This window comes from Rhinoraja longicauda, chromosome 22, assembly GCF_053455715.1.
Source record: "Rhinoraja longicauda isolate Sanriku21f chromosome 22, sRhiLon1.1, whole genome shotgun sequence".
NCBI classification, from domain to species: domain Eukaryota; kingdom Metazoa; phylum Chordata; class Chondrichthyes; order Rajiformes; family Arhynchobatidae; genus Rhinoraja; species Rhinoraja longicauda.
This window is the reverse complement of record NC_135974.1, coordinates 30,963,169-30,975,065: the sequence shown is the minus strand read 5'-3', so window position 1 is coordinate 30,975,065 and position 11,897 is coordinate 30,963,169. Positions and strand designations below refer to the sequence as shown.

General features: G+C 45.5%; 1 protein-coding gene across 1 annotated transcript; it reads right to left on the bottom strand.

The window, feature by feature from the left end:
• Positions 1–221: 221 nt before the first annotated feature.
• On the bottom strand, positions 222–9,111 carry LOC144604698 (CCN family member 2-like). The gene is made up of 5 exons (XM_078419345.1): positions 9,009–9,111; positions 7,146–7,362; positions 5,465–5,713; positions 2,810–3,024; positions 222–823 (listed from the first exon to the last, which is right to left on the bottom strand). Exons 1-5 carry the CDS (start codon positions 9,066–9,068, stop codon positions 572–574), a joined length of 993 nt encoding a protein of 330 aa, XP_078275471.1. The 5' UTR covers positions 9,069–9,111; the 3' UTR covers positions 222–571.
• Positions 9,112–11,897: the final 2,786 nt, after the last annotated feature.

The following is an 11,897-nucleotide window of genomic DNA, read 5'->3' as shown; positions in this document are numbered from 1 at the left end:
CAGTAACTTAAGGTGATCACCAATCTATCTTGTTATGAAGATGGAGTGCTATTTCGCACTAGAAACAATATTAAAATGACTGAAGATAGACACAAAAAGCTGGAGTAACTCAGCGGGTCAGGCCGCATCACCAGAGAAAAGGAATAGGTGAAGTTTCGGGACGAGACATCGGAATTTGAAGAAAGGTCTCGACCCAAAACGTCACCTATTCCTTTTCTCCAAAAGTGCTGCCTGACCTGCTGAGTTACTCAAGCTGTTTGTGTCTATCTTCAGGGTAAACCAGCATTCTGCATTTCCTTCCTGCACATTAAAAAATGGCTGAATTGTGCATTAAACCCAGAAGTAATTCAAAGTAAGTTGCTGCAAGTAAGAATGTCATTGTTCTATCTGGGGCATATGACAATAAAATACTCTTGATTTGACTTAACTCTTGACAAAAATGATTCTATTTGAATTTGTTTTGGAAACGGATCATATTTAAACGCTCAATAAAGCAACTTTGTTTTTTACATGGAAAGTCTTGCATGGGAATAAACAGCTCCTGTTGCTGCAGTATGTTGGATGGATTCCATTACTTGTAGGCATGTGAGCAGTTATAATGGCAGGCACAGGTGATGATGAACATCATTGGCTGGTGGACAACCCTGCCATGCTTGCACATGAACTCGATGCTCTCTGTTGCGGTTTTGTATGGGGTACAGCAGCGACTGTCAGAGCAAGACCCACAGTAGGTGGGCCGGTAACTCTTCAAACTGATGCAGTTGTTGTATTCAAAGTGAATTGGTTGAAGTGCTCTTGTGGTCGGCTTGCAATACCTCCTCCCCTGCAAACGAGACGCAGTCAGAGTTCAGTTTAGTTCGGTTTATTGACATGCTTACCGAGATACAGGGAAAAGCTTTCTAACCAGTCAGTGGGAAGACAATACATGATTACAATCGAACCCTTTACAGTGTAAAGATACATGATATGGGAATAACGTTTGGTGCAAGACAAAGCCAGTAAAGTCCGATCAAGGATCGTCACGGCAGAGGGGATCTTATCGAAACGTATTAGATTATTAAGGGGTTGGACACGTTAGAGGCAGGAAACATGTTCCGAATGTTGGGGGAGTCCAGGACAACGGGCCACAGTTTAAGAAAAAGGGGTAGGCCATTTGGAACTGAGACGAGGAAAAACTTTTTCAGTCAGAGAGTTGTGAATCTGTGGAATTCTCTGCCTCAGAAGGCAGTGGAGGCCAATTCTCTGAATGCATTCAAGAGAGCTAGATAGAGTTCTTAAGGATAGCTGAGTCAGGGGGTATGGGGAGAAGGCAGGAAAGGGATACTGATTGAGAATGATCAGCCATGATCACATTGAATGGCGGTGCTGGCTCGAAGGGCCGAATGGCCTCCTCCTGCACCTATTGTCTATTGGCAAGGACACGGCAATTAAGTGCAATTATTCAGCTTGAGAATAGACCATGCAGTTTTTAGTTAAATATCTATATACTAAAACTCTCGTTTGTTATCTTGTTTGTGACTGAACTTCAGCCAAAACGGTACACGATAGCGCAACAATTTTAGGCCCACCTTACTCACCATTGTCATTTTAGTGATAATGCAAGTAGTTTTATTGAAATCGGTGTTATATTTTTTAAGTTATTCACATTTTAAAGTTTAAAAGGAGGGGAGGGGAGGAGGGAGGGAGGGGGAAGGGGGAGAAAGGGGGGGTTGAGGAGAGAGGGGAGGGGGGGAGGACAGGGTGCTGCACCAATGCAGGAGAGGTTTGTCTAGTAAATTCTAATAATTGCATAATTTCCCAGCCAGTAGATATGCTGCCTCACAGCACCAGAGACCCAGGTTCAATCCTGACTGCGGGTCCTGTATATGTGAAGTTTGTATGTTCACCCCATGACTGCAAGGTTTCCTCCGGATGCTCCGGTTCCCTCCCACATCCCCCAAAACATACAGGTTTGCGCATTAATTGGCTTCTGTAAAGTGTAAGTTGTCCCTGGTGTGTAGGATAGTGTTACTGTGCGGGGATCACTGGTCGACATGGTCTTAATGGGCCGAAGGGCCGGTTTCCATGCTGTATCTCTAAGGTAAAGACCTTCAATCATCATTGTTATGAAATCTTCTGTTTTTCACATTTATTACAAAACACTGCAAGACCAACCTCACTGATGAACAGATTACAGTAAACCCTCGCAATAACGGATCTCTATCAGGCGGATTTCGGTTTCAGCGGACCGAGGCTCCCCATAGACTGCCCGTCCACCTCCGCCAGGTTACCCATAGAGCTGGCCCCAGGTGGAGGGAGCCTACCGTTGCAGGAGTGGGAAGAGAGGGAGTAACATGGAGGTCAGTACCGGGCCCGATCAGTAATGATGGTCTGCCGCTCCCCACTTGTTTAACCCCCTCCCCCAACATTGTGTTTCTTCCCTCCCGGCCTGGGGGTTAATCTTTACCCTCACCCGGTTAGAGCGGGCAATCGGCAATAACGGACATCGTCCTCCCCCCGTCCACAGCGCAGAAACAGGCCCTTCGGCCCACCGGGTCCGTGCCGCCCAGCGATCCCCGCACACTAACACTATCCTACACCCACTAGGGACAATTTTTAACATTTGCCCAGCCAATTAACCTACAGACCTGTACGTCTTTGGAGTGTGGGAGGAAACCGAAGATCTCGGAGAAAACCCACGCAGGTCACGGGGAGAACGTACAGACTCCGTACAGACGGCGCCCGTGGTCAGGATCGAACCTGCGTCTAAGGCGCTGCATTCACTGTAAGGCAGCAACTCTACCGCTGCGCCACCGTGCCGCCCACTCACCGTGTAGGCTGGTCTTGCATGATCCTGTTGGCACGGCTTCACTATGCAAAGTTGGCTTTGTGTCTCCAGAACACAGCGGCGATTCTTGTTGGAAACCCGTGTGGAAATCCCCATGCCACAGCTCCTGGAGCAGGCAGACCACCCACTGCTCTGTTCCACGCAATTGTAAAGCACGCTGGAGGGATATCGTCCGTTGAATACTTCTGATCTGAATGCTGGGGATGAAGTGGACAACAACCTTAAGTTATTTCCGCGTCATCCATAAATGATCAAACCATATATTCAACCTGTGAAATAAGGATATAAGGATAATGGCGCAGCGGTAGAGCTACTGCTGCCTTACAACACCGGAGACCCAGGTTCAAGCCTGACCCCGGGTGCAGTCTGTACGGAGTTTGTACATTCTCCATGGGTTTTCTCCGGGTGCTCCGGTTTCCTCCCACACTCCAAGGACGTTCAGGTTTGTAGGTTGTATGACTCTAATAGAAGCTTTTAGATATGACCAGAAGACCACCAGACATAAGAGCAGAATCAGGCCATTTGGCCCATCGAGTTTACTCCACCATTCGATCATGGCCGATCAATCTTTCCCTCTCAACCCCATTCTCCCCCCCTTCTCCCTTTACTAATCAAGAACCTATCAATGTTTTTAAAATACACAATGATTTCGGTTCCACAGCCGTCTGTGGCAATGAATTCCAAAGATTCACCACCCGTTGACTAAAGAAATTCCACTTCATCTTCATTCTAAAGGTACATCCTTTTATCATGAGGCAGTGCCCTCTGGTCTGAGACTTTCCAATTACTGGAAACAGGCACATGCATATTGTCGGGAATGGAGGGATATGGATCATTTGCAGACAGAGGAGATTAGTTTATCCTGGCATCATGTTCGGCACAAATATTGTGGGCACTTCCTGTGCTGTACAACGCTGTGTTCTATCTTGGGCAGCACAGACAATGATAATACAGACTCATTTCACCCCTGCCATCGGGAAGAAGATAGAGGAGTCTGAAAACTGTAACATTCAGGTTCAGGAACAGCTTCTTCCCTACAGCCATCAGGCTATTAAACACCACAACCTCAAATAAGCTCTGAACCACATAGACTATTATTGTTAATATTGCACTATTATTGTTTGTTGATTGTGTACATATGTGCGCATGTATGTAGATATATTTGTTTTTCTACATATGGTTGAAGAAGTGTCTCGACCCAAAACGTCACCCATTCCTTCCTTCCAGAGATGTTGCCCTGACCCGCTGAGTGACTCCAGCTTTTTGTGTCTATCTTATATATATATATACACACTCACACACACACACACACACATACATATTTGTATTTATACACACACTAAACTTTGTTTTCTCATTTATTATATTGTTTACAGTGCATGATGTTTACATATTCTGTTGTGCTGCAGCACGTAAGAATATCATTTTTCTACCTGGGACCTATGACAATAAAACAATAATATTCTTGACTTGAATCTTGAATACTAACAGACAGCTTATTGATTAAAAAGAACGATTTTGTCTCAGACCTCAATACTCTAAGGGTGCATGCATCTTTAAAAGAGAGATGTACAGTCATCTGAAAAGCCCCCTCTTGATCTTAATCCAATTTATGTTAACATTTACTGTTGACTGGTACCCAATATTGTCAGCTCTGTTTCCCAATTCTGCATTTATCAATGTCCTGCATCCCTCGAAGTGTCAGTTCTGTTATTCCACTTGTTTGCTATCTCGGCAACTTCCAAGTCAGCGGCTTTCCGAGCCAATGTGGGAAAGATGTAGTAGATGTTAAAGTAGACCAATGTCCGCTTCCCAAAGAACAGCACAAGAGGCACAGTGTGGTCTAAAGGGGAGATTAGGTACTGAGGTGTCAAATGCCGGCAGATTTGAAAGCTATCACTGAATTTTACCTGACTAGTACCTCCATGATCTGGGCTTCTTTGCATCTACCTGTTCTAAAATACTGATTTAATGACATAGAAAAAATAGAAAATAGGTGTGGGAGTAGGCCATTTGGCCCTTCGAGCCAGCACCATCATTCAATAGGACCCTGGCTGATCATCCAAAATCAGCACACCGTTCCTGCTTTCTCCCCATTTCCCTTGATTCCGTTAGCCCTAAGAGCTATATCTAACTCTCTTGAAAACATCCAGTGAATTGGCCTCCACTGCCTTCTGTGGCAGAGAATTCCACAGATTCACAACTCTCTGGATGGAAACATTTTTCCTCATCTCAGTCTCAGAGATGTGCTGTCAAAATGACACTGATTACATACATTATTACCATCACCAATCTCATCTGATTCCTGCAGCAATTCAAACAATGGCTTTTCTTCCTGTCTGTACAAGAATGTCCTTGTTCCTTTCATCTTCCCCAGCCATAAGCTGCAACTTATCAATTACCTGCCAACGTATCTATCTCCTCACTTCCACAGTCCAACCAAGAACTTTATTCTATGTGCATTATCATCTCAGAGTATGTTTAGTTAAGTTTAGTTTCGTTTATTGTCACGTGTACAGTGAATAGCTTTTGTTGCGTGCTAACCAGTCAGTGGAAAGACAGTACATGATTACAATCGAGCCGTCCACGGTGTACAGATACACGATAAGGGAATAATGTGAATAACGCTTCGTGTACCTGCCAAGGCATCTCCAAAGATACCATTGTCTTGCTTCTCGCATATCCATTGAGGACAGCATTCTCCAGGGATCTCCACACGTTTTGGATAAGGACAATCCGGGCCGGGCAGGCGGATGTCTTCACTGCAGCGTGGAATGCAACCAATTCCTCCATCTGAACACCAACAGTGATGTTTACAGCTGGGCTGGAACACATCACCATCCTTATAGAGCACCCCATTGAATTCACAAGTTCCAGCTTCAAGCGCTAGACACAATTTAAAAATGTTCATCATTCATATCTCATTTAATCTGTTCTTCATTGTAGCACATCTCAATATGTTAAAACACACCATAACATCCATGTACATCCACTGGTATATATTACAATAGACAATAGGTGCAGGAGGAGGCCATTCGGCCCTTCGAGCCAGCACCGCCATTCAATGTGATCATGGCTGATCATTCTCAATCAGTACCCCGTTCCTGCCTTTTCCCATACCCCCTGACTCCACTATCCTTAAGAGCTCTATCTAGCTCTCTCTTGAATGCATTCAGAGAATTGGCCTCCACTGCCTTCTGAGGCAGAGAATTCCACAGATTCACAACTCTCTGACTGAATTTTTTTTTCCTCATCTCAGTTCTAAATGGCCTACCCCTTATTCTTAAACTGTGGCCCCTTGTTCTGGACTCCCCCAACATTGGGAACATGTTTCCTGCCTCTAACGTGTCCAAGCCCTTAATAATTTTATATGTTTCGATAAGATCTCCTCTCATCCTTCTAAATTCCAGTGTATACAAGCCTAGACGCTCCAGTCTTTCAACATATGACAGTCCCGCCATTCCGGGAATTAACCTAGTAAACCTACGCTGCACGCCCTCAATTCCAACAGAATCCTGCATTTTGTGGCCTCCAACTACATTGCCCACACCGACCAACATGCCCCATCTACACTAGTCCCCCCCTGCCTGCATTTGGCCCATATCCCTCCAAACCTGTCCTATCCATGTACCTGTCTAAATGTTTCTTAAACGTTTTGATCGCCTCTGCTCCTGCAGCTCGTTCCATACACCCACCACCCTTTGTGTAAAAAAGTTAGCCCTCAGGTTCCAATAAAATATTTCCCCCCCTTACCTTAAACATATGTTCTCTGGTTCTCGATTCCCCTACTCTGGGTAAAAACAAACTGTGCATTTACCCTCTCTATTCCTCTCATGATTTTGTACACCTCAATGAGCTCACCCCTCATCCTCCTGCACTCCAAGGAATAAAGTCCCAGCCTGCTCAAACTCTCCCTACAGCTCAGGCCCTCGATTTATGTCATCATCCTGGTATATCTTTTCTGCACCCTTTCCAGCTTGACAACATCTTTCCTATAACAGGGGATTAAAACTACACACGATACTCAAGTGTGACTGCCTGACCCACTGAGCAACTTTGTGCCTCTTTTCTCTCCAGAGATGCTGCCTGACTCGCTAATTACTCCAGCACTCTCTGTGTCCTTTGTTTTCCAGAGACGCTGCCTGACCTGCTGAGTTGCTCCAGTACTCCCGTGTTGTAGAGCATCTGCAGGTCCTTGGGTCTGGAGTTCCTCCAGAAGTTTGTTTATTGCTTCATGGCCATTCCTTGCACATCCCTCCTGTTACCCCCCATCTCTCCCACACACACACATACACACGCTCAGTAGCCTTCAACTTACAGGTACAGATCCCTGCGTTGCCAGCGTAGCTGACGCTGTAGTCACAGTAGAGCTCCCGTTCCGGGTCGCACACGTCCGATCTGGTGCAGTGTTCTCCTAATTGTCTCGCACAAACCCGGCAGCAACCGCATGGATCGACAACCAGCGAAGACCCCGGAGCGCAGCGGGGTGGGATCCGGGGACAGCGGCAGGGGTAGAGGCAAGGCTGGGCACCAACCTGCGGGAGAGGGCGGCAGTCGTTAAAGTGCCATGGAACTATGTGGCAAGCACACACTGCGAAAAGCGAGCTGGACATTGAATGGAATTGAAAGATGCAGCATGGAAACAGGCCTTCGGTCCACCACGTCTGTACTGACCACCAGTCGCCCATTTACACTCGTTCTATGTTAAATTTAGTTTTAGATATACAGCATCAATCATGATTCATGCTGTATATCTGAAACTAAATTTAACATAGAACTAGTGTGAATGGGTGATTGGTGGTCAGTATGAACGAGGTGGGCTGAAGGGCCTGTTTTCATGCTGCATGCAAACAGGCCCTTCGGCCCACCAAGTCCATACTGACCCTCGATCACCCATTCATACTGGTTCTATGTTATTCCACTTTCACATCCACTCCCTTACACATTAGAAGCATTTTTTTAAAACAGAGGCCAATTAACCTACTGTTTGTAAATGTAAGAAAATAACTGCAGATGCTGGTACAAATCGAAGGTATTTATTCACAAAATGCTGGAGTAACTCAGCAGGTCAGGCAGCATCTCAGGAGAGAAGGAATTGGCGACGTTTCGGGTCGAGACCTTTCTTCAGACTGATAAACTGGAAAAAGTGAAAAGTAATTTCGAATCCAAATTTCCAAAGTTTTTAATTTAGTTTTAGAGATACGGCATGGAAACTTAATCCGCACAGCTTTGGGATGTGGGAGGAAACCGGGGCACCCGGAGGAAACATGTGGTCACAGAGAGAAGGTACACACACACACACACACACACACACCACCGGAGGTCAGGATCGAACCCGCTTCTCCGGCGCTGTGAGGCCCGAAATAAACATCTTCCAGAGTACAGTCGCGATTATAGTTGGATTGCTGGCAGTGAGAATAAAGTTTGTTCAAATACCCGTGAAAGGAAGAGGAGAAAGGAGAACAAGTTAATATCAAGTTTTTCCGAATTCCTGTAGATCAGATCCGCACTCGCCTGGAAGTTTTTGGCAGCAGCGTTAGTGACTAATCGGCTGCAGGGCATATATTAAATAACTTCAAAGAAACCAAAACATTCTACCAAATAAGGCGAATCATTAATGTCTATCCTGTTGGTGTCTGAAGAAGGGTCTCGACCCGAAACGTCACCCATTCCTCCTGTCCTGAGATGCTGCCTGACCTGCTGAGTTACTCCAGCATTTTGTGAAATAAATACCTTCGATTTGTACCAGCATCTGCAGTTATTTTCTTACATTCCCTGTTGGTGTAGTTATTACTAAAAAAAAAACCCCATTACATGTAGATCTGATCCACGGTCTGAAGAAGGGTCTCAGTCACCAGTACATTTTCTCCAGAGCTGCTGCCTGACCCGCAGTGTTACTCCAGCTTTTTTTGTTGTTGTCTATCTTCGGTTCAAACCAGCATCTGCAGTTCCTTCCTACACACAATACATATTACATAACAATCTGGGACCACACTCTTGATAGTGGATGATCACAAGTGCCGCGTTTCCTGGCACGGAATCTGATTAAGTCAAGTCAAGTCAAGTCAAGTCAATTTTATTTGTATAGCACATTTAAAAACAACCCACGTTGACCAAAGTGCTGCACATCTGATTAGGAAAAAAAAGAAACATACAGTGAACAAGTGTGGCGCAATCTCACCTGGCATGCACAGCAGAGGATATAAGAGGCTAACGCGCTCTTGAGCCCGAGATTCCACATGGTGCTTCGTTCTGCCCTGTCGGTGCGAGGCAGTAAGGTTTGTTTAAAGTTCGCAGCTTCTAGCGAGCCCGGGGAAAGACGTTGTATTTATAGGGAGGAGTGTGACGTTCATCACAGGCGGGATCGCAGACCCAGACAGCCCTGGAACATCACCAGGTTTGTCCGAATTCCTGATACCTACTGACATTCCGACACTCGCTAACTTGTGGTCCAATTTGTTATTGAATAACAGTTAAAGACGCAAGTAGAAAGTTGCGCGGCTGCCGGTCCACTCAATGTGACAGCTCATACATCACTCTGACAGTCATTCACGAATCGCATCTGAAAGCAAATCGATCGTTGCGTCTTTCAATGCAGAAAAAAGTATTTGGAAACATAGAAAGTAGGTGCAGGAGTAGGCCATTCAGCCCTTCGAGCCAGCACCGCCATTCAATATGATCATGGCAATAGACAATAGACAATAGGTGCAGGAGTAGGCCATTCAGCCCTTCGAGCCAGCACCACCATTCAATGTGATCATGGCTGATCATTCTCAATCAGTACCCCGTTCCTGCCTTCTCCCCATACCCCCTGACTCCGCTATCATTAAGAGCTCTATCTAGCTCTCTCTTGAAAGCATCCAGAGAATTGGCCTCCACTGCCTTCTGAGGCAGAGAATTCCACAGATTTACAACTCTCTGACTGAAAAAGTCTTTCCTCATATCATATCATCATATCATATATATACAGCCGGAAACAGGTCTTTTCAGGCCCACCAAGTCCGTGCCGCCCAGCGATCCCCGCACATTAACACTATCCTACACCCACTAGGGACAATTTTTACATTTACCCAGCCAATTAACCTACATACCTGTACGTCTTTGGAGTGTGGGAGGAAACCGAAGATCTCGGAGAAAACCCACGCAGGTCACGGGGAGAACGTACAAACTCCTTACAGTGCAGCACCCGTAGTCAGGATCGAACCTGAGTCTCCGGCGCTGCATTCGCTGTAAAGCAGCAACTCTACCGCTGTGCCACCGTGCCACCGTGCCGCCCGTTCTAAATGGCCTACCCCTTATTCTTAAACTGTGGCCACTGGTTCTGGACTCCCCCAACATTGGGAACATGTTTCCTGCCTCTAGCGTGTCCTATCCCATAATAATCTTATATGTTTCAATAAGATCCCCTCTCATCCTTCTAAATTTCAGCGTACACAAGCCTCGATTGGGCTTGTATACACTGGAATTTAGAAGGATGAGGGGGGATCTTATTGAAACATATAAGATAATTAGGGGATTGGACACATTAGAGGCAGGAAACATGTTCCCAATGTTGGGGGAGTCCAGAACCAGCGGCCACAGTTTAAGAATAAGGGGTAGGCCATTTAGAACGGAGATGAGGAAAGACTTTTTCAGGTGCAGAATAGGCCATAGGTAATAGGTGCAGAATTAGGCCATTCAGCCCATCAAGTCTACACCGCCATTCAATCCTGGCTGATCTATCACTCCCTCCTAACCCCATCCCCCTGCCATATCCCCCTAACCCCTGACACCCTTAGTAATCAAGAATCTGTCCATCTCTGCCTTAAAAATATCCATTAACTTGGCTTCCACAACCCTGTGGCAATGAATTCCACAGATTCACCACCACTAAAGAAATTCATCCTCATCTCCTACCTATAGGAACGCCCTTAAATTCTGAGGCTATGACCTCTAGTCCTAGACTCTCCCACTAGTGGAAACATCCTCTCCACATCCACTCTATCCAAGCCTTTCACTATTCGAAGGAAGGAATTCTTTGTGCAGTCAATGTATAAAGGGTTCACTGGGGGTTGTCCTTTGAGGAAGTTGGTCTTATACTCATTGGAATAATATATAAGAAAATAACTGCAGATGCTGGTACAAATCGATTTATTCACAAAATGCTGGAGTAACTCAGCAGGTCAGGCAGCATCTCGGGAGAGAAGGAATGGGTGACGTTTCGGGTCGAGACCCTTCTTCAGACTCATTGGAGTTTGGATCAATGAGAGATAATTTCATTGAGACATAAAGATCATGTGTGGATTTGATAGTATAGATGACAATGTATCTCCTCATGAACAAATCTAGAACTGGAAACACATTTTCAGAAAGAGGAGTTGCCCAGTTAAGACAATAATGAGAAGAACCTCTTCTTTCTGATGGATTGCCTATCTTTGGAATTCTTTACCTAAGAGAGATGTGGAGCCTGAGGCAGAGAACATTTTGTGTTCTTGTTCTATGCCTGTATGAAACTTTGCGAGTCTTCAAGGTAAAACAGAAGTCTTTATTACAGTAACTCAATGCTGGCAGCAAGACAACTAAAATGGCTGCATCCCCACAATCTGACTGAACACTGTACAGCCAAGATAACTATGTACAAAACATCTCCCTTTGTCCTGTGCAGCGCCACCTGCTGCATGGGAGGAGCAACGGGTCCTCCCACCCCACACAGTCCATCAAACATCACAGAACACACACTAAATCTGGAGATAGACACAAAAAGCTGGAGTAACTCAGCGGCTCAGGCAGCTTCTATGAAGAAAAGGAATTGGTGACGTGTTGGATCAAGATCCTTTTTCAGACACAGTCAGAGGAAAGGGAAAAGAGATACATAGAAAGTACATGAGACAAATGAAAGATGTGAAAAAAACAACGATGATCAAGGAATGTGAAGCCCACAATGGTCCATTGTTGGCTGTGGGCTGGGTGATAACCAGTTATATAGACAGTGAAACTCAACAGGACTACAGTGAAACTATTACAATGACGAGGGTGGGGGGAGGACGGAGAGAGGGGGTGCAAGGGTTACTTGAAGTTAGAGAAATCAATA

Coding starts and splice junctions, on each gene's coding strand:
- LOC144604698 (XM_078419345.1), bottom strand. CDS start 9,068: ATGTGGAATCTCGGGCTCAAGAGCGCGTTAGCCTCTTATATCCTCTGC. Junction 5,714..7,145: donor CAACGCAGGGATCTGTACCT/GTAAGTTGAAGG, acceptor AATTGTGTCTAG/CGCTTGAAGCTGGAACTTGT. Junction 3,025..5,464: donor CTTTGGAGATGCCTTGGCAG/GTACACGAAGCG, acceptor CTTCATCCCCAG/CATTCAGATCAGAAGTATTC.